General features: G+C 44.7%; 1 protein-coding gene and 1 pseudogene across 1 annotated transcript; one reads left to right on the top strand and one right to left on the bottom strand.

The window, feature by feature from the left end:
• Positions 1 to 9,704: 9,704 nt before the first annotated feature.
• Positions 9,705 to 11,717, bottom strand: LOC136386125 (PWWP domain-containing DNA repair factor 4-like). Its single transcript, XM_066357498.1, has one exon. It carries the CDS (start codon positions 11,715 to 11,717, stop codon positions 9,705 to 9,707), a length of 2,013 nt encoding a protein of 670 aa, XP_066213595.1.
• An 8,682-nt stretch (positions 11,718 to 20,399) lies between these two features.
• The window catches only part of LOC136386340 (diacylglycerol kinase beta pseudogene), a 63,960-nt pseudogene continuing 60,911 nt past the window's right edge, over positions 20,400 to 23,448 (top strand).

Below are 23,448 nucleotides of genomic sequence, written 5' to 3'. Positions count from 1 at the left end.
CGTCCGCTCGCCACCGCTCTCTGCAGGGAATGAGGTACTGAGGCAGCAGAGCGTGCCCCCCCCCCCGCGTCGCCTGGGAGACCGCTAGTCCATTGGTGCGCGCGGGTCACGCGGCAGGGCTATTGCCACCGCTGCTGGAACCTGGGAACCTCGGTTAACGTCGCCTGCTCCTCCCCCAAGGGGGCACGGGCACAGGTGGGGGCCCCCAAAGTCAGAGAGTCAATGTGCCAGTCTGGGACATAATCTTCGGACCGTCCCCTCCCGGAACGTGCCCTCTGGCTGCACGCGTGGGGAGATGTCCACACCCTGGGATGCCCCCCAGAGAGTGGCTGGACAGGCCAGAGTTGCGCCCGCCAGCGCTGCGTTCAGGCCAGAGGTGGGGAGCCTCTAGGCTTCTTCACCTGCTCTTCTCTTTCCTCTCCCTCTCCCCACCCAGGGCTAGTCCTGTCACAAGGCTAGATGAAAAGCACCTCGCCTAGACGTGCACCTGCTGCGATTTCGTGGAGTAGATGCCACATGGGCACATGCGCACTAACACACCACGCCCCGTGTTGCCCATGCCTCACTTGGGTGCCGAGGGCTGCAGGTCTCTGTCATGGAGGATGCAGAATTGGGCCGACGTGATTTGCTGCCCTTATGACTGGAGCCAGCACCATGGAAGATGCCTTTCTCATTCAGCTTACTGAAAGTCCCAAATTCAAGAATCGTGTACTGCTACTTCAAGTTCAACCCCTGGGGCCTGTGTCTGACTGTGTGTCCTTAGGAATTCCTTCCCCCTTCTACCTCTGCTTCAGTGAAACAATAGCATTGGGATTTCTGCCTGAGTGTGTTTATGGGAGAGCTGGTTTGTTGGGATGGGGTGACCAATGTGTCTCTTATCCTCTGTGCCTTGGTCAACCTAACAGGCTCTGGGACAGTGTTCCATGGCCCCTGGAGGCAACATGGGTGTTGTGCCTCTCCAGAGACCTCTGTCTGTCTTGCCCTGAGTCCTTCCCCTTGTTTGATTTATTCAAACAAGTTCTCTATGTTTTGTTTGTTCTCTTCTCCTTCAGAAACCCCTATGATGAGGATGTTGTTTCTCTTCATGTTGTCACAGTGGTCTCTAAGAGTTTCCTCAGCATTCTTTTTTTTTTTTTTTTTACAGAGACAGAGCATTAGAGAGAGAGAGAGAGAGAGATAGGGACAGACAGACAGGAACAGAGAGAGATGAGAAGCATCAATCATCAGTTTTTCGTTGAGACACCTTAGTTCATATTGATTGCTTTCTCATATGTGCCTTGACCGTGGGCCTTCAGCAGACCAAGTAACCCCTTACTCAAGCCAGCGACCTTGGGTCCAAGCTGGTGAGCTTTGCTCAAACCAGATGAGCCCATGCTCAAGCTGATGACCTTGGGGTCTCGAACCGGGTCCTCCACATCCCAGTCCGACGCTCTATCCATTGCGCTTCCGCCTGGTCCGGCTCCTCAGCATTCTTGAGCCTCTTTTCTTTTTGCTGCTCTACTTCTGTGCTTATGTTTATCTTGTCCTCTAAATTGTAATTCATTCCTCTGCTTCTTCCAGCCTGCTGTTGATTCCTTCTAGTGCAGTGTTTCTTTCAGATATTGTATTTGCCATTTTTAACTGGCTTTTTTTTTTTTCATGATTTCAATGTCCTACTAAATGCTTATGAATTTCTCACTCTGATTGTAAGGTATTTTCCACCAAGGAAGAAAGAAGGACGTAGCCACCAAGTATGGACAAGCAAAATCTTTATTTAGAGCACATCCCGGGTGAGGTTCACTGGTCCTCAAGACATGGGCCAGGGAAGTCACACAGTTTCTCCCGCGGCGAGTGTGTGTGTGTGTGTGTGTGTGTGTGTGTGTGTGTAATTTATAGCATCGGTAAGGTGGTGGCGGGTTGATATGACGTGGCGAAATTTTATTGGCTGACAGATTTTTCAAAATGCTCCTGTGCCGTTTCTTGTGGTGGTCATGGGTGTGAGTAGTTTCAGCCAAAGTCCCCGAACCTGGTTACTCATGTGACCTTTCCCCATTGCCAACTGACCTCATACTGCTCATTCATTTTTACTCTGAGATCCTTAAGTATCCTAATAACCATTATTTTTTTAAAAGATTTTATTTATTCATTTTAAAGAGGAGAGAGAGTCTGACCAGGTGGTGGCGCAGTGGATAAAGCGTCAGACTGGGATACAGAAGACCCAGGTTCAAAACCCCGAGGTCACCAGCTTGAGCACAGGCTCATCTGGCTTGAGCAAAAAGCTCACCAGCTTGGACCCAAGGTCTCTGGCCCGAGCAAGGGGTTACTCAGTATGCTGAAGGCCCACAGTCAAGGCATATATGAGAAAGCAATCAATGAACAACTAAGGTGTCTCAATGAAAACCTGATGATTAATGCTTCTCATCTCCCTTCCTGTCTGTCTGTCCCTCTCTGTGACTCTCTGTCCCTGTAAATAAATAAATAAATAAATAAGAGAGAGAGAGAGAGAGAAAGGGGGAGGGGCAGGAAGCATCAACTCTCATATGTGCCTTGACCAGGCAAGCCCAGGGTTTTGAACTGGCCTCTCAGTGTTTCAGGTCAACGCTTTATCCACTGCGCCACCACAGCTCAGGCAAACCATTATTTTAAACTCTGCGTTTGTTATTTTGGTTACTTCCATTTTATTTAGTTCTTTTTCTGGGGATTGTCATATTTCTTTGCCCATTTTATCTGTGTATTAGGTAGTTCTTCTCTGACTCCCAAATTTGTTGTGGTGTCTTTATGAAGGAAGATGGCCTCCGTGATACCTACCTCCAGGCCACCTGAGTTCCTTGCTCTAGGAATGTTTCCTGAGGTTTATATTTATCCTCCTGTTGTATGTGAGTCTTGAATGCAGCTGGTACTTTTGTGGGTGGAATTATCCCTTCAGACTGTCTGAATCTGAGAATCAATCTTGATCATGTGTATTAAATGCTGTGCAGTGTCTCTCCTATGGGGCATATTTATTCTCAGCAGGTGCCGTTGTCTGCTGGACTTTTTTTGGGCATGCCACCTGTGTGGCTAGCTCAGTATACCATTGCTGCTGTCTGCCACCCAACACTGGTTGTGTTTGTTCTCGGTCCTGTTGGGCAGGGTTCAGGTATGTGTTGACATCAGATGTTGTTTGTAACATACCATGGCATGGATACCTATTTGGAGCTACCGCTCTGTTTGCTATTTGTGTTCATGTTTTCTGTGCCTAGGTTTGTGTGTGAGGGGACAACTGGTGTATAAGGTTCAGCTTCTTCATGCAGAGCTGAAAGCAGCTCCGTAAAAGAACACAAGTTCCTTAAGATTTGGCCCCACTTTTCACCTGCTCCACCTAATCTTATAGCTACCTAGTCTTCCCACAGAGTCTTCTGTAGAAAGACTATAGCCTGAGTGCAGACTTGCCTCACCCCACCAACCTCTCCATAGGCTACAAGCTTAGTGTGTTAGGGCAGCTGATGCTGGCACCAGAAAACTAGTTGGTTAGGAGCTCAGTACAGAGAAAGTAGCCCATACAATAGAGCCTAATCCTTCAGCCACTGCTAGATACTCCAATTCTATTTCTCCCCAGAAAGGTGAGCAGCAGGTTCAGGTTGGGTGGGGCTGACATTCCTCACTGCAGAAGTTCTTTCAGCTGGGGAGTTCCTGGTCTTAGGAACAAAGATTGATCAAGACTTTCACTGGGGCTGATTTTTTGTGCCCCCATAATGTGACTAAGCCCTTCAACCAGTCCCAGCAATAGGCTCCAAGGAACTCACACTTTGAATGTCTCTGCTCTAAGTCTCTCTCCCCCTTGCGGATCTTAGCCCAGCAGGGCAGGATATCCAGGACTTGGGCCAGCTGACTCTGAAGCTTTACTTCACTCAATGCGTATGGGCTGATATGCTGATGTGGACCACAGAAAGAAGAATTCACCTCAGCTGGGTGTGATGCCTAATGTTCTCTCCTTTTGGATACACTGCTAGTAAGGGTAGTTGGGTTCTGCTTCTATGTTCTCTATAGCTGGCCAGTGGATGTGTTGTTTCTGGCCTTTTAGGAGAGAACCAGGTGCCGACCAGTGCAAAGAACTGCCTGTGACTAGCCATCAGTAACTTTTTTGGAGCTATAAGCAAACCAGAGTTTTTGACTGCTTCTCTTGGGCGTAGGTTCACATAGGAGGACCGAGCTGCACACCTAGGCTGGCTTTTATCATCCCCAGGCCTGAGGGAAAGTCGCGGTTCCCTCAGATCCACCTGCTACTGCCTCTGTCTGCTGACTGTTTGTTGGGCTCAGGCTCTGAAAAAACCTCTGGTAGAGACTACAGCCTGAGTAAATTGAGGAATTAAGAAAGTTGGTGGGTATGGTGCCCACCCCTCGGCCCCAGGTATCAGTCTGTCCTGAATTTTTTCACTGACCTCAGTAGAGTAAGGCCACTAGGAGTCCAGTAGGGGTGACCTCTGAAACCCTGAAATTTGTTCTGCTCACTGTCCGGACAGTTTCTATTGAATCTCCTGTGAGGCAGAAGCACCAGTCATATTGTAGTAAGGTACAAAAAGCTGCAAAATTAATATTGATATTTTAGGAGGAAAGATCAGGCTTTTCTGTCCCATCCTTCTTTGGGGAGGGGAGGGAGAAGAATGTACAAGTTTCTAGCTTGCAAGAACAATAAGTCACTTAGTTTTAAGTCTAAACTAAATGTTAACTGAGAAACTTCTTCTCTTTCAATGGGAGACAGAATTTACATACCACCCTACATTGATTGTACTTCCTCCCCCCTTCCTGGAATCCTGAGAGTAACATACCTCTAGGAAAAGGAGGGAAGATGAACCCTGAACGATTGTAAATATTTCTGATTGTGTGTTACCTTGAAAGTCTTAATGTTTTTGTGCATCCCCCAAACAAATGTTGTAAGCTTGTGCCATGAGGTCATGCTCTCCCCAGCCCGTGTGTATTCAAGGGTATATAACCAGCCCCCGAGATGTATTTGGCACACATGATTTGGGTCTGCAAAAGCCCTGTGTCAGCCATACGCAGCCAGCATATTTAATAAATCTCCTCCTTTGATAAAACCCTTCAAAACTCATCTGGACTTGGTGTCTCTATGTAAATCCGCAGAAGTGAGGAATGGTACTTTTCAGCATCTGGGGTACGCTACTTTACAACAGTATTCTCTGGAGAGGGTGAAGAAAAGCTCTGGCCTCAGCACCAGAAAACTAAGTCACTTCAGGTGCCCTGCTTCTTGCCCAGTGCTGGTTACTTCTCAGCAGGGTCCAATCTCCGTAGGGCAGAGCAAGAGAGAATCCCGAGGGTGGGCACTTGCTTTCCCCCAGGCTGATGCCACGTGGAGGGGACTGCTCCACCCAATAAAGATAGTGACTACAATATTGGAGAATGATTCAGCACAGGGGTTCTGGTGACCATTCCCCACCGCGTCCCTCCCTGGGATGCCAATTTCACACTCTCTTCACGTGTCTGTAGTTCTCTCAGCCCTCTCTCTGCTGGAGCTCAGGTGTTGGGCAGATAAAATATATTATGCTCACTTTGTTAGAGATGGCGCCGCCCACGTGGAAGCCTGTTGCCCAGGTGATAATATTAGTTGCCCTTCTTGCTTGGGATGGGAGTGATTATGTTAATATGTGTTAGGGGAGGGCTTTTGCGCCAAAGGGTTTTAAAAGGAGAGATCATGTTGTTTGGGGAAAGAGTGATTATGTTCTAGGAGGAGCCCATGCTGTAGGAGAGCAGAGGAAGGCCACGTGGAGGAGGCCAGGAGAAGCAGCCAAGATGGCGGAGTGCTGAGGAAGAAGCCAGTTTGAGCAGAGAGAAGGAGATGGGGAACAGAGGTGAATGAGACTGGTGAGGTTAGAAACCCTTGATTCTAGGAAACTCGGATAAGCCAGTGGCTTTGGGAGCCCTGAATGGAAAGGGAAGTGTTTTCCCACTGTGTGTATTTCTTGCCAGCTTGGTGCAAGCGAGGATTAAAGCTAATGGCCCACCACTTCTGGGCTCCATGGTTTCATTATCGTCTGTCTGAATCTAATGCAAACCTGCATGGGCCAGGCGTCTGTGATGGTGGCCGTGGCTACTGGCTTTGCACCAGGGGAAGTGTCTGTGAATGAGATTTTCTGTATTGGCCTTTTCAGAGGGTGCCTACATCTATTAGAAGAACTTCTGTCTCTTTCTCCCAGACAGAAACACCAGCTCTTTTCCCCGCCAAATGTTATGTGGGTACCTCATTTAGATTCTGGTGCTCTAGGCTGGGCTCCCGACCTGGGACTTAGAACCCATACCACTCAGGGAAAACCTGCCTGCAACACAGAGTCCCTCAGCTGCCACTTTCTCCTGGGAGCGAAGGCAGCACTTTTCGTATGTCTGCCTGCTCTCAATGTGGCTTCTGTGACTCCTTGGTATGGACTCTTCTTCAGTTAGTCCTAAGTTGTGTTTTTAGGATGATCGTCCTTAAACTTAGTTATAGAAGGAGGAGAAATCAGAAGACTTCAGAGGAGAGGGGGGCCTACGATGTCTGGGATCTTATGCTCTAGGCTGTGACCTCAGTGTTCAGGACTGAGGGAACAAGGGCAGACAGAAAAATTTAAAAAAGAACAACGTGCAGGCCAGTGCACAACTGATAACGTGTCTAACTATGGATCAGAAAAATAGCAAACCATAGGTGTGGACTTTGCTTGTTATCAGTTCCTTGAAATGAACTTGCAGCTCTAGCAAGAAGAGTGAGTAATGGGATTATCAAGGACAGACCCTCCAACCTCCTCTCCCCTTCCCCTACCTAAGACACGAAAATCACTCACATAGGCCTGCAAACAAAGAAGTCATTGAAATCAGGCATTTGTCACGTGAAAGCTAAAGCTATAAAAATATATAAGATGTAAGAAGTCTAACTTCAGGGAGCACCTGTTTTGTTGCCTCTTTGAGGGTCACGCAGCTGCACTGGCTAAATAAATCCTACTTCCTTCATCAATTGTCTGGGCGTTTTTGTCCTCCTTTGATTCCTGCAACATTATAACTCCCTTTTCCCAGTTTCCAGATCCCGGTCCACTTAACTCCTCGAGCAGTCTGGAAGGACTTACCAGTCTGCACTTTACACTATTGGAACTTGTCAGCGCTGGTCAATGAATATGTCAAAAGATAAAGTTTGCTTGCTGTTGGGCAAATAAGTTGTAAAAGTTGTGTTATTTGGTTTTGCTCACTTTGATTGTTAAAGATGGCACTGCCCACGTGAATAGCTGTCACCTAAATGATAATATTATTTATTACCTTCCTGCTTGAGAAGGGGTTTGATTATGCTAATGTGTGCTGGGGGAGTGTAAAGCCAGTAGCCATGGCCACCATCACAGCCACCTGGCCCGTGGAGGTTCACATTTGATTCAGACAGACAGTAATAAAACAATGGAGCCAAGAAGTGGTGGGCCATCATCTTTATCCTAGCTTGCACCCGGCAGGCAAGAAATACACACAGTGGGAAAACACTTCCCTTTCCATTCAGGGCTTCCAAAGCCACTGACTGATCCAAGTTCCCTAGAATCAAAGTTTTCTACCTCCCCAGCCTTATTCACCTCTGTTCCGCAACTCTTCTCCCTGCACAAACTCTGCACAAACTGGCTTCTCCTTCAGCACTCCGCCATCTTGGCTGCTTCTCCTCTCCTCCACGTGGCCTTTCTCTGCTCTCTCCTCTAATGCTAATCACAGAAACCAAGAGAGACAGCAAGCTCCCGGTCTGCCCCATTTTATAGTGTAGAAATCAAAACCTTGAATCCAATATAAAAACAAGGAAGTCTCTGATACAAAGTCACTTAGCGTATAACAACAACCCTGCCTGCTTACACCCTGTCCCCCATACCCAATGCAAGTATAAGCGAGCAAACCTATATATGATATTTACAAACTTATTTGACCAACAGGGAAGGATTGTCCTGCCAAAAGGCTTTACAAGAAGGAGCAGCTAGGAGGCCATTTAGAAGAGGAGGAGACCACATTGTTGCAAAGGAGAGGCAGCTAAGATGTCAGAGTCCAGAAAGAGAAGCCAGTTTGTGCAGAGAGAAGGAGATGGGGAACAGAGGTGAATAAGGCTGGTGGGGCCTTTGATTCTAGGAAAACACGAATGTGTCAGTAGCTTTGTGAGCACTGAATGAATGGGTTTTGGTGGCCAGTGTGTTTTTTACTCGTTGGCCGGTATGAGTCTAAAATAAAAGGTTATGGCCCACCAGTTCTTGGTTCTGCAGTTTCATTACTGTCTGTCTGAATCAAATGCGAACCTGCACGGGCCAGGAGGCTCTGATGGTGGCCGTGGCTACTGGTTTTACACTTGTCATAAGACAATAAGACAAATTACTGCTCTTGAGGAAGCACCGTTCCAGAACAAAGAGCTTGTTTTCCTTCTCATTTATGCTAAGAAGATGGGTTCCTCACAGTCAGCTTGGACTGCTAGGTCCAGAGCAGCTGGACTCTTTATACAGTGACTCTATTTGTCTTCCATGTGGTGAGAGACAGCTATATGTAGAGGATCCAGTCACTGTCACTGAAGAAGGCAGCCAGACAACCTGTCTGTTTCAGGAAACCATTTGGCCATTGTAAAAGCACTACTCTCATAAATAGAATCTCACAGAAACTAGGAGTCAATGACATCGCAAAGGCTAACCAAGAGTTTATGGCATACTGAGACTTCATTCTCTCACATGTAGGCTACATGCAGATGACCCATTCACTTGGTCTGGTTTGCACTCTGCTTTGCCAAGAACCATCTGATGGTAGTGATGATATATAGGAAATAATTCTGTCATTGGTCTCACCTCTCAGGGCTGGTTTTCCCCAAATATACATTAGCAAGAAAAACTCAGAAATTATCTTAGGAAGGAATTCAATCATTTTCACGAGTGTATCACAACAAGAATGAGCAGCCCATATCACGGTCCTATAAAATGCATGTCAGATTTTTAAAATATGTCTTAATACCTGTTACCAGTGTGTGTCTTGCCTGACCTGGCGGTGGCGCCAAGGATAGAGCATCGGACTGGGACATATAGGACCCAGGTTGGAAACCCTGAGGTCACCGGCTTGAGGGTAGGCTCATCCGCTTGTGTGTGAGCTCACCAGCTGAGCGCGGGGTCACTGGCTTGAGTGTGGGATCATAGACATAACCCCGTGGTCACTGGCTTGAGTGTGAGATCATAGACATAACTCCATGGTCACTGGCTTAAGCCCAAAGGTTGCTGGCTTGAAGACCAAGGTCGCTGGCTTGAGCAAGAGGTCACTCACTCTGCTCAAGGCACATATGAGAAAACAATCAATGAACAACTAAGGTGCCACAAGTAAGACTTAATACTTCTCATCTCTCTCCTTTCCTGTCTGTCTGTCCCTATTTGTCCCTCTCTCTGTCACAAAAAATGTGTGTGTGTTTTATATTAAAATACAAACTATAGACAGTCAAAAATTTTTATGAAAATGTCTGGACAGTTATACATCTGAGCAAGAAGAAGAAAGTACACTGTTGGCAATATTTTCAGAAATTAGTTTATGAAGGGTTTGGGAGCAAGAAATGATGATGACCGTGCCACCTACAATTGCCAGAGATGGATCCAAAACAAATCTAGCACGTTTCCAAATGTCCAGAATGTCTTTATGTGCCACAGAGAGTGGAGGGATCAGGGTTTTTTTTTATTAAAGATACACATGAGAGGTCTCTCTGCTAAGGTGTGGGTGCACGGGGAGACTTACTTAGCCCTGCTCCTGACTGCCGATCTCTTTCTGATTTTCTTTAAGATATTTTTATCAAATAGTTCTTTTTCCCGGTAATGCACAGGGGGCCCTCGCAAGTACTTTTCTTCTGCCTTGCTGTAGTCTAACCCATCAAGTGCAGCAATTGAGCAAATGATGGCTTCTGGCAGAAGGACTTCCAGAACAAAACTCACTTTGTCATCTCTTGTCAGAGTCAGCCTCTTCTTGTCTATTTGCTTGTAGATCTCTTGTAAATGCCTTACTACGACATCCAACTGATCGTCATCCTCCAGGTATGTTTCAACGCAGATCACATACCTACTTGAGTTCAGAAATGATACCAGCCACTTGGACTGTTTCCTACCTTTGACGATATCCAGAAGATGGTGGTCAGCCCCCTTTCTCTTCACGATGAAGTCCACGAGCTTCTGGTTCTCTCGGCCCCAAGCGGCCTTCATCCGGTCAGGGAGAATTTTCTTGCAGGGCCTCTTCCCAACCAGGGAGCCCTCCTCCTCAGAATCTTCCAGCTCGGCGTAATTCACCTTTGGGAAGTCAATATCCAGAAACCCCTCTTGGATGGCTTTCCTAATTGGGTAGCTGATGTCAGCAGCATAGTAGTCCAGGAAAGAGCCCACGAAAGACCCACAACCGAGCCCTTCTCTGTAGTGGGAAATCAGGGAAAAGCACCAGTTCACACTCTGCTCGTACAGTTTCCTGGCTCTGTTCATTAGTTTCTCTTTCTCTTTACAATCCAGATGTTTTAATCTGCGAAGAGGCACTTGAATGCCACTCTTTTCATGGTGCATGTTTGCCTCAATCAATAGCACCCTTGCAGTCTGCTCCGTGTGGCTGACACTTTTGACTACTGATGGCCAAAATGGGTAATTTTGAAACTTAAACCAGACTATCGTTCCTCTTTCTATGGGACACGGCTCTTGTGGGAAAGCCACACTTGTCAGTTGTCCTGCAACATTGGCGACATCTTTCCTAATAATGGTGTTGGGGTCAATAGGCGTTAATCTAACTACGGGTTGAAGTTTTTGCCATTCTTTCTGAAACTCTGGTGCCCACTGCTTCCTCACTTTGCTTGTCAAATCGAGTGAATAATGCGGCTTCAGGTTAGGGGCATTAGAGAATGTTGCTGCACCTCCCGTGCCTGGCTTCCAGGCGCCCTCTCTAGGGTTCTCAGTGTTCCTGGTGAAGGCAGAGAACTCAGACGAGACAGCCAGGGTTTTCGGGCAGGTGCCACGTGGTGCCTTTCCTTTCAGAGCCCCGGGCAGAGTGTCCATGAAACCGGGTGGAAGAGATAGAGAGATGCCTCCACCTTCAGCAACTGCAATATCCCTCTTGACTGTACAGTGCCAAGACATAGCTCTTGAGGTGCATGTATTTTCCGTCTTTTCCTTGCTCTCTTCTTCATGATCATTTTCTGAAAGTGACGGGAAGTTTGAGCACATGCTGGACTTCTGTGAGGGCTGTACTTGTGCTTCCCTTGGGACAGGAGCGACGGATGTGTGCACCTGTGATTTGTCACCATCAGGAACATCCTCACCCTCCGATCCTACCAACAGTGATTTGGGGTTTTTCCTTTTCCCAAAACTTCTCGGTGAGTTCCCTTTGGGCTTCTGATCCTGTTTCTGAGGTTGCTTTTGCGGTCCCTTTTGAGACATCGTGGTGGTCTCTGGGTCATCTGACGCTCTTGTGGGACCCAAGTTTGCTCTCTCTTTCAGAATGTCCAGTGCCAACGTTAGAGCCCTTCTGTAGACCACTCCCTCTCCTGGTGGGATGCTGGTCTTAGACTGGGTCACTCTCGAGGAGGCAATGGACTCAATTTGAGACTCATCTAGGACTGCTACGGCTCTGCTTTTCACTTTAATTTTTTTACCTACTGAGAGTATTTGAACTTGTAGAGAATATGGCTTAATTTTTGGTGAGGTTCTGGATTTGGACAAGACTTTTGCTGGCCAAATGAGGCCTTTCCAGTTGCATAAGACATGCTCGGGTTCCATTATGATTGGACTTAGGAGTTGAGAGGTAATTAATTAACAGAGGTTGAGGGGTCTGGCTGTCATACCTGCTACTACAACAGGTCTCCCCGAAAACAATGTTTGTCACCACATCTCTTTGCCTAGGATTACAGAAGGTTTACCACTTGTGTGGCCTGTCCTTCTCCACTTGAATCGCTAGAAATGGTAGAAATTGTGTTCTGACAGACGATACTGGAGAATACTGGAATATAGAAAAGGAAAAGACAAAAAGAATCAGAAAGCATTCCTTTTGTGGAGGTAGAAGAATGTTGGTCAGTGAGAATTGATAAGATAAATATAAAGAGTGTGTAACAGGCTGCAGGGGAGCATGATATGAAGCAACTATTTGAGAAAAATTGCAGAAGATACCAGGAGAGTTTTACAGCCCTCTGAACCCAACTCCATGCCTTATTTGTTACTACTGAATATTAAACAGCACCTGTGCTGGGAGGTGGGTGGCATGTCCGGGATCCCGTTTGTGCTATTGGACGTCCCGGGCCTTTTGTGCTCCTCAGGGCTCACACTACACGAATGCTTCAGTGTTTCTTTTCTGGGATGCTAGTGCCACCCTGTGCACCCAAGGAAGCCAGAGATGATCTCCGACCTACAGACACTGAGTGTCAGCCCAATGTCATGTTGGAGAGGATAAGTTTAGAATTCAGAAGTTCATAAAGCTCGTATGGTGGTTAGAAGTATTACCCATCTTAAGGATTGCTGCAGGCACAGGCCATAGGCTGGGATGTGCACCTACCCCTTCTTTTCTCTGTGGTGGTTTAAATGTCCTCCCCCATTACCCAGCACCATGTCAGTGTGAAGTAGTGACTGTAGAGTGAGGAGCAAAATGAAATACACCCCAAAATGTCAACACAAAATAAATGATTGCAAATGAAATGTGCCTTAAAGTGGGAAAGTCTTACCAAACACCAGGTGGACGGTCCAGGTGTGGCTCTATAAGCAGGTCTGAACTGCACTGTTCTTCCTTGGATCAAATGGCACCAAATGTTGATACCCAGGACCTATATGCCCTTATGCTAATCTAGAAAATCCAAAACAGATAGGAAATTAAGCCAACGAAATGGAGATTGATTCATCATTTTCCCTTCCCCAACTCTGGAATGCATGCCATCCTTAAACAGAACTGTTTGTTAAATCTTATGAATAATGTAAATGTCATGTTTCTTTTCTTCCTTCTTTTGCATTTCAAAATATTTCCATCTTAAGATACTTAGTTTATGCTAGTCCCTGCTATTCCACAACAGTGGGAACTACTGCTTTCATGGCAGTCTACATCTGTCTTGACCACACGGATTATTTCAGAGTAGCAGTGTGTGTGAGTGTGTGTGTGTGTATGTGTGCATGCGCGTCTGTGTATGACACAAACATGGGGTCTGTAATGTTAGTGTGTGTGCTGTTTGGTGCATTTAAAGAAATGTTACATGGGCTTGTGGAGAATATAGAATGTGTAGAGTGATATATGATGCAGGAGATGATACATGATAGATGCTCGCTCTCAATATGATGAAGAATGGGCTTCCCACATATTTCCTGTGCATCCTTATTCACATACCTGCACATTTGACGTAAGACTGCATTTCTTCACTCAAGCGCACCACTAAGCGCCATTTCATGGAATGCTTATTTTATTTCATTTTTGTGAATTGCTTGACAATGTGGTCCTTTAAACATTTAAAAACTTAAAGTAAATTTCAGGCATTGACTTATGTGGAATGCAGATGCAACCATGCTCTCAATCCTCCTCGTCTCACCCAGAAATACCATGTCCATAGGTTCTACTTTTCTGTATATATTGTACGGATATACACTATAATTCACTTACAGGTTTTAGTGCATCCATTACCAGTCTCAAATCATGTGCTTCATAAGATGAAATATTATTTTGGTGATAAGTGCCTGCATGCACAGCTTTGTTCACACATACTCATGGATATAACATGAACTATACACCATGACTACATTTACATATAATAGACATAACTTGCACAGCCTTTGTCTTGGACCACAGTGAATGATCATCCAGGTTTCAGGTTCTCCGTCTTAGAGAACTCAGTGTACCGGCTCTCAGAACACAGGTGTCATGTGACGACACAGACAAAGAGGGGAAGGAGAGACAGTGACTCAGCCTCTGCAGTCTCCCTGCAGGAAGACCTGCCAGCCCATCGTCACACAAACCAAGAGTGCCTGAGTCACCTCAACCCCACCCAGAAAACAGTCTACATCTCAAGACACATGTACACACACACACACACACACACACACACACACTCAGAGTGAAATTAGAGACACAGATGCCTGATATTGATGCATATAATCCATGCTTTCTGCCTCTACACACACACATACGTGTTTTTGCTTCTAGCAAAGATGTTATTTCCAGCTCCTTTTAGTTCCTTATTTTAAAAACACACATGGAAAATCTAAAATGATTTTTCAAATTAGAAAGTAGGAAAAATACTAAGCATCAGTAACCTAATCCAATACCCAGTAATGCTTATTGCAAATATTTACTGCACAGACTCTGTTTACGCACATACTCTATAACCTATAAAACAGACTTTTCAGCCCTGGACAGATAGCTCAGTTAGTTAGAGCATCGTCCCGATTTCACAAGGTTGAGGACTTGATCCCCTGTCAGGGCATATACAAGAATCAACCAATAAATGCGTAAATAAGTGGAACAACAAATCGATGTTTCTCTCTTTCCCTCTCTCTCCCATTTTCTTTCTCAAACCAATGAATAAAAATTTAAAAATGAATTAGAAACAGTTTTTAAAAGTTGTATAAACTCTTTGAGTATTCTCTTGTGTTCACATTTGTGTACATCTTTACAAGTATCAGACACTTTAAAAGATCACTTTCACGAGACAACCAAAATATCAACTGCAGTTTTTTTTCCAAACACTAAAGCAATACATCCTTAAGAGAGACAATAAGAAGGAAAGGATGTTGAATGAAAACAATAAATTCTCCTACTTATTGTCACATGCTTTGGTCCATGGTCCAAACATCTTGCATTAAGGATTGATACATAATCCTGTAGATCATTTTCTTTTTATACTTTTTACTAATAGGAGTACAACCCTCTTCCTTCCTTCTAAAGATGTGTACAGGTAGGTGGAAAGTTACATGATGGATACATATTAGATAATAGATAGAATAATATGTAAATATCAATGCTCTTTTGCACATCAGGCACAATGTGTTAAAACCAGAGCATCAAAGAACTACAAACATTTAAAGTAACCCCAAATTCTCAGGGAACTTGTATATGAAAATGCATTCAATGCTTTAGTTTACAATCCAATCAAACGTGCCTGAGAGAGAGATTACACAGAAGGAAACAGTAGTTGGGCACGATAAATAGCAACTTCACAATCTCTAACTTTATAGTCAATTTCAAACCATCAGGAAACAGATTTCTCAAATGGACCAGGTTTGATATTTCAGGTCCTGGTATAACTTTTGTTCTATTTCACACACTCTTTGGTTGATGTGACATCAAAAAAGTTGATGACATAGAACTTTTACTTCCCCAATCAACAGCCATGATTTTTTGAAGAATTATTTGGAGGCTCTCTATTCTTTCACTCCTTTCCCTAGGGGAAGCTGTAATCCCTTCCAAAGAAAGGTGAGAAAAAATGCCCTGCGAATGTTGTCTCCAAATATGAAGGCTTTTCTTGAGATAAGCCCCAGTACTACTCCCCAGAGGCAGAAATTGTCTCATTGTCACCCAAATGGTCCATCCCTACAATTACTAGCTGTTTAGTGGTGCTTCTTTGAAACTGTAGGTTTTGCGATTTTAACTGTCTCCAAAGCATGCATTTCCACAAAAAGATGAGTTGGGAGTTCTCTTTGTTATTATCAAGGTATAATTTATAAAGTTCCTGTTATGAGAAAAATACAATTTTGCCTATCTTTGCATCTCACTGTTGCCAGATGAATTCAGCATAAACTTACACATAACTTTTTAAAGCTTTTAGGATTTAATTGGGTTTGCAGACATAGTGCAGAGAGTGTTGGAGGAAATTTAAGTATGCACAAGCAGAAGAGAACAATGGTTAAGAGTCTGAAGACATATTTAAATTTTCATGGACTGACTAAGCTACCTTGTTTGAATTTTTTTTTTTTTTTGACACAGAGAAAATCAGTGAGAGAGACAAGAACTGACAGAAAAAAGGGAGAGAGATGAAAAAGATCAATTATTTGTTGCAGCTCCTTAGTTGTTCAGTCATTGTTATCTCATATGTGCCTTGACCGGGGAGATACAGCAGAGTGAGTGACTCCTTGCTCAAGCCAGCAACCTTGGGCTCAAGCCAGAGATCTTGGGCCTCAAGCCAGAGACATTTGGGCTTAAGTCAGCAACCACGGGGTCATGTCTATGATCCTATGCTCAAGATTTTAGGTTTCATTTCTTTAACCCTGCCAGTAAGTCTCGTTTCAGGGCTCACAGCAGATGACCAACTGCAAAGGAATGTCTGATGTCACGATCAGAGAAGTCCTGGATGATTGAAAGCTGCTAGAAGTTAAACATACTCAAAGTTCCATAAAAGACCATCCTTTGTCTAGCAGCCAATTGGGCTAATGCCCCACAGCCCTTCCTACTCCCCCTCCCCTAACCCTTAAAAAAGCACGTCCTAGCCTGTGCCTGGTGCGACTCTCCCTTATGAGTCAGCCCAGCAGGGTCCCTTTAAATAAAGCCTGTCACACTGTTCTTTTCGGACTCTAATGCATTCTAACACAAGCCAGCTCTAACTCTAAATGCACATACACCTCCAGTTACCAGGCTCTGCCTCCCCATTTTTTCTCAACAAACAAAAAGGAACTCACCTTCTAGATACATCTACTCAGAAAAGGGGAAGCATGAGCCTTTAAGCAAAGAACTAGAGTGAATTCTCTCTCATTCCTTTGGCAAACTGGTGGTTCCTCCTGTCCAGTAGACCAACCTACTTTCAGATGCCCTCTGTTAACCCTCCAGTACCCATCACCTGCTATGGGAGACCTCCATTGTCCTCTCTAACACTGATGAATTCGGGGACAGCATTAGGGTTAAAGTTAGGGACAGCCTCCTCTTTACTGCAGGTCAGACTTCCATAATTACTAACGCCCAGGAGAGCAAACATGGTGTATATTTCAAAACCGAATGATTTCCCTGTGTTGTGCACAAGGTGAAGAAGATGCCACTGTCTACAGCATACGTCAGTGAACCACAACGTTGTTCATATGCTAGCTGCTTACTACCCATAGAGGAAAACTACCAAGTCTTTAGTCTAAGCCAGTGGTAGTAACCTGGTTCCTAATGCCCACTAGTGGGCATCCCAGCTATCATGGTGGGCCGTAGCGGAGCAACCAAAATATAAATAAAAAGATAGATTTAACTATAGTAAGTTGTTTTATAAAGATTTATTCTGCCAAACTTAGCAAAAATCTGACATAAAGTACTTGGTTAGTAATTATTATTATATGCTTTAACTTGCTGTAACTCCGCTTTATAAATTTTATTGAGTAAAGTTACTTCCCTACTTTATAAATCACCATTACTGTGGAACAAGTGGGCGGTTAGAAAATTTTACTACTAACAGAGATAAAAAAGTGGGCGGTAGGTATAAAAAGGTTGACTACCCCTGGTCTAAGCCAACAAGGGTATATTATATATTCAGCACAAAAGCTGATGCAAACATACATGTGCTGGCATTGAAAAAAATCAGATAAACCTCTGACTACAGACCACTTTAGTACAAACTATATGCTTTACGTAAAGTGCACATTCACATGGGAGCGATGCTGTCCACTTTATCCTAGGGATAGGAATGACAGGCAAATGTGAGATAACAGTCTAGAAAGCTCAGCAGAAATGTCAACACAGTTCCATTGAAAAGAGGAGAGGAACAAGAATGGAAATGGGTGGTGAAGGTAGACGTTATTTTCCAAACCATGTTGTCAAACACTACAGGGAGGACATTTACATGTACATATGTACCAGAATCTTACCTTATAGAGATTCTAAAGAATAGAAAATGAAATATTGGATTTACGTGGACAAAAAGAAAGAAGGTATAGCAAATGGCAACATACCATTGAAAAATATGAAATGCTTCAAATATTTTGATGTGTATTTTATATGGTCTAATGAAAAGTTCATTATCGAATGTATGTACCTCACCACATAAGAGATAATTGTTTATAACAGTCTAAGCAGAGAGAGGAGGATTGCGGATTGTGCAAAGGAACAACAGCCAACAATTTTCCAAGATAAAGAAACATTTCTCGTGGTATGTTTCATGTGCCCATCCACGAGTTTAACTCATTTGTACACACAGACAAGGGGGGAAGGAAGTGAAGGAGGGAGAGAGAGAGAGAAAAATGGAGGGAGGGAGAGAGAAATGCATGCACACAGTTATGCAAGCATGCATACAAACACACAAAGGCTCTTCATAGTAAAACTAAAAACCGAAGTGAAATGCAAGACCTTAAAATCAAAGGGATAAAAACCAACCTGAGTATTAGGCAGGATACTCTTATTATTTTAATTACAGACAGCTTGATATAGAATGATTTGGAGTCCTGAGAGAGCAGTGGGAGCAGTGAGACACTAAGAAGAATGTCACAGAAGGAAGAGGGGACACTTGTAGCTCTGGAAAAACCAGGGGAAGAGATGGTGGTTCTGAGAATTCATGATCTTGGAAGAGCAGACTTCAGAGCTGAAACTTAGACTTCTAAAAGGGTGGGAGAGCTGCCCAGCTCTATGTGGTTTTTCAGGGAGGTCAAGGAGCGATGCATGAAAACTGAGACCCCTCCCAGAGATGATGGAGAAAGTGATGAGCTCCAGCCACAATGCCAGGAACTGAGAGGGTACCCCCTCGTCCTTGACCTGGGACTCCAATGTCCTAGGGGAGGTTCGCCAGTCTGCTGGGTCTGGTCCCTACTGAAATCACATGTCCTTGCCCTTGTGGTATAAAGGGCTGTTATTGGGGTGGCCCTGAGAGGAGCAGGAACAGAGAGGAAGGTACGGATATTTGTGTCACATCCAGACTGCCTGTGGCCCTCCAGAGACCCCACTGGCCAAACCTCACAGGCAGTCAGAAGGTACAGGGGAAATAGAATTAGTGGAGCTTGGCTTCAGCAACATAGGACTGAGCTGAAAGATGTGGATGTGCTTTACTCAAACCTGCTTCTATTGAAGGCATTTCCCTGATAAAGAATGCAACAGCACATTCCACAAATGCTGTGTTTTTCTTTAGAAACACAAACATATACAAACTGTAACATCAGCAGGATTCACTTTCCAACACACAACCAAAAAGCCCAGAGCCTTCTAAAAGGAACTTGTATTTATGCTTATATAATAAAGGAGGAACCATTTACTGATTTGATTTCCATTTACCTAACTGATTAATGGTATGATAACAGAAAACTTGACTTGTAGAGAATACATTTTTTAGTTTGTGTGTGTCAGCAACTCAGAGTGAGCACAATGTCAACCCCTGGGTCACAGAGTTACTTTAAATCTTCCAATCCTACTCATTCATCTCATTTGCAGGCTTCAAATCTTCTCTCTCATATCACATTCATAGTACTTTTCCACTATATGTAGGTGTAAATGAATAAGCTTCCATCTTTAAGGGTTCATGAGACAATCATTGTCAGCAGAGGTATAAAATGAGAAATACTCGGGAATCTCTGCTTTTAAGAACCCAAAGGACAATGCCCTCACACAACAGATGTCACCTACGACACTGAAATGGGGATGGGGTATGGCAGGTTATTCAGTCACCTTAGCCCACAACAAGAGGAGCTGCCATTCTCTCTTACAAAATTGGAAGAATTAGAGACTTCAATGTCCAACTAAAGACCATACACTAGCAACAAACACACAGCTTACATTGATAGCAGCCACTGGACATTCTCGATGTTTCTACAGTTATTCCATCTCTTCATTCTGTAAATATCCTTGCTAAATGTTTCTGCTGCCAGAAAATAATGACTTAACCTAGTTGTCATGGAAACCAGAATGTCATCCAAAAACATTCTCCTTGGTGTTCTGTTTCTATGGAAACCAGGAACTGCTAATACATCCTCAGAGGCAGAGCATTGATCTTACTCCCTGTCAATTACACCCCAAGCAATCCAAAGAATGAATGAATGAATGAACAAATAAGCACATTAATTAATAAATGAATATAGAGACAATACCTGATGTTCTCATGCAATAAACAGTGGGGGCAGGGACGCTTTCAATGATGGGTGTTGGAGAAAATAAAGGGTAACAGCTCTGTTTTCCCTTGACACACACAAACTCACTTACACATACGTGCACACGCATGTGCACGCACGCATGCAAGCAATCACATACACACAATTAGGTTTCAGGTCCGTTAATGACCTCTTCCTTTCATCCTGCCAGGGCGCATGAGGCTTGGTACATTTGTGTAGGTGAGATCTAAGGCATCTCAGTCAATTTAAAATGAACTTGACAGGAGAAAATGTGAGAATGAAGCACCTGGATATCAGAGGAAATCAAATCAGGAATCAGGTTGTGGCAGGACCAAAGCACCTTGTGTATTGACAGGGTTGCCAGGGCACCATGGTTCCCGAGGAGAGTGACAACTCCCTGAAGAACCCTTGACTTAGAACAAGAGGGAGGTCGAGATGAACCTCCCGCACTTGGAATCTGTGTTCAGTCTGGACTGCTGTGACCACACTGCCAGTGGACACTATGCTCAGAGACAGACTCCTAACGCCAAGGCAGAGGGCACACACGTGCTCTCTCACAGTCGCTGGCAGTAAGGGCAGAGCTGCCTTGAGGTACAGCTCTTCCTGCTGTGAACCAGCTCAGGTGACCTTTCTGTGGTCAGTGCTGGAAACAGGCCCTTGGGGAGGGAGAGTGCAGGTCTGATTTCCAGGTTTTCTTATTGCTCTGATGTAAACACTCCCATCATGGCCAATTTGAAGTCGCCAACATGGGGTCTACTGGATGCCAAATTGGCAACTGATGCCCTAAATCAGTTCTCATAGGGTGATGACTCCAGGCAGACCCAGCACAGCCCTGGGCCCAGAGGTTAGAGCAAAGCAAAGCCATCCCACTCCACATGCAATCCACAAGAGCAGGCCAAACTGGACTTTTCTGTAACCATGTAGCAACTGATTGAAGGCTTTCAACAGGTTCTTAGGGTGGAGGAAAGGGAGATACCAGGCCCACCACCTAGCCTATCCAGTTTCGGAGGAAGGGATATAGTAGGGTGCAGTCTCAGTCAGTGTTTTTCAATCAGAGAGGATTTCTGTCCCCTAGTCAATATTTTTGGAAAATCAATTAAAAGCAGCTCTTTGCTCAAAGGGTTATTAAATGCCATCAAAGAACATTGGCCCTCAGCAGTGCCCAATGGTCATTCTGGGAACTCCAGGGGTAGGTCCTTGAGAACATGTTGGAGAACGAGTGAGATATTCCTTTCCCTACTTTGTATCAGTGAATCCAGACTGCTTTGTTCCCTACCATAGAAATGACAGGTTTTAAGAAGTGGGATGAAGAAGCCGGTAAGAACATCATCTTTCCTATTCAGCCTGACCAGGCTGTGGCACAATGGATAGAGCGTCGCAGTGGACCCAGGATCAAAGACCTGAGGTCGGCCCTGGCCGGTTGGCTCAGCGGTAGAGCGTCGGCCTGGTGTGCGGAGGACCCGGGTTCGATTCCCGGCCGAGGCACATAGGAGAAGTGCCCATTTGCTTCTCCACCCCCCCCCCCCGTCCTTCCTCTCTGTCTCTCTCTTCCCCTCCCGCAGCCAGGGCTCCATTGGAGCAGGGATGGCCCGGGCGCTGGGGATGGCTCCTTGGCCTCTGCCCCAGGTGCTGGAGTGGCTCTGGTCTCCGCAGAGCGACGCCCCGGAGGGGCAGAGCGTCGCCCCTGGTGGGCGCGCCGGGTGGATCCCGGTCGGGCGCATGTGGGAGTCTGTCTGACTGTCTCTCCCCGTTTCCAGCTTCAGAAAAATACAAAAATAAATAAATAAATAAATAAAATAAAAGACCTGAGGTCCCTGGCTTGAGCGCAGGCTCACCAGCTTGAGCGCGGTGTCGCTGGCTTGAACAAGGAGTTGCTCTCTCTGCTGGAGCCCCGTCCCCATCAAGGCACATATGAGAAAGCAATCAATGAACAACTAAGGAACCACAACAAAGAATTGATGCTTCTCATCTCTCTCCCTTCCTGTTTGTCCTTCTCCCTGTCTCTCTCTCTGTCACTCCCCCAAAATAAAAAGATCTTTCCTGTTCAGGTAGATATTCAAGAGATTTGCACAAATATAAAACAAAGCTACCCTTTTGACAATTTAAAAATACTGTTGACTGAATTTCTTGGGGTGACATTTTTTAATAAGATTATATAGGTTTCAAGTACCGGTATACAATTCTATAATACATCATCTGTATATGGTACTGTGTGGTCACCACCCAGAGTCAAGTCTCCTTCCATCACCATTTATCTCCCTTTTACCCTCTTCTCCCTCCCCCGCCCTCCTTTCCTGCTGATAATCACCATGCTGTTGTCTGTGTCTATGAGGGTATTTTTTTTCTTTTTGTTTTTTGCTTAATCACTTCATCTTTTCCACTCAGAGTCCCAATCTCCCTCTCCTCTGACAACTGTCAGCCTGTTCTCTGTATGGATGAAATCAGCTTCAATTTTGTTTTTTAGCATTTTGCTCATTAGATTCACATGTAAGTGAAAACCTGTGGTATTGTCTTTCTCTGACTGGCTTATTTCACTTTCTAGGTCCATCTGTGCTGTTGCAAAAGGTAAGATTTCCTTATATCTTACAGCCGAGTAGTATTCCACTGTGTAAAGGAATCAGCTTTTTTATTCACTCCTCTACTGATGGGCACTTGGGCTGTTTCCAAGTCTTAGCTATTGTAAATAGCACTGCAATGAACATAGGGGTGCATATATTCTTTTGAATCAGTGTTTCGGGTCTCTTCAGATATACACCCAGAAGTGGAATTGTTGGATCATAAGGCAGTTCTGTTTTTTATTTTTTGAGGAAACTTCAGACTGTTTTCCACAATGGCTGTGCCAATCTGCATTTTCAACAACAGTGCATAAGGGTTTCTTTTTCCCCACACCTTCGCCAACCCTTGCTGTTTGTTGATTTATTGGTGATAGCTATTCTGACAAGTGTGAGGTGATAGGTCATTGTGGTTTAATTTTCATTTCTCTGATGATAAGTGACGTTGACAATATTTTCATATGTCTATTAGTCATCTGTGTGTCCTCCTTGCAGAAGTGTCTATTCTGGTTCTTTGTCCATTTTTTTAACTTTTTTTTTGTGACAGAGACACAAAAGGGAAAAAAAAACAAAAGGAAAGAGAGACAGAAAGAAGGACAGACAGACAGGAAGGGAGAGAGATGAGAAGCATCAATTCTTCATTGCGGACCCTTAGTTTCTTACTCATTGCTTTCTCATATGTGCCTTGATCAGGAGGCTACAGCAGACCAAGTGACCCATTGCTCAAGCCAGTGACCTTGGGCTCAAGCTGGTGAGCCTTGCTCAAACCAGATGGGCCCACAGTAAAGCCAGCGACCTAGGGGTTTCGAAGCTGGCTCTTCCATGTCCCACTCTGCGGCTCTATCCACTGCGCCACCGCCTGGTCAGGCTGTCCATTTTTAATTTTTTTAAATTAATTTTAATGGGGTGACATTGATAAATCAGGGTACATA

The sequence above is a fragment of the Saccopteryx leptura genome, chromosome X (genome assembly GCF_036850995.1).
Source record: "Saccopteryx leptura isolate mSacLep1 chromosome X, mSacLep1_pri_phased_curated, whole genome shotgun sequence".
Classification (NCBI taxonomy): Eukaryota; Metazoa; Chordata; class Mammalia; order Chiroptera; family Emballonuridae; genus Saccopteryx; species Saccopteryx leptura.
The sequence above is the reverse complement of the archived record's forward strand: the minus strand, read 5'-3'. Positions and strand labels throughout refer to the sequence as shown.

Excerpts from the sequence above, each read along its gene's own strand:
- LOC136386125 (XM_066357498.1), bottom strand. The coding sequence starts at position 11,717 with ATGGAACCCGAGCATGTCTTATGCAACTGGAAAGGCCTCATTTGGCCA.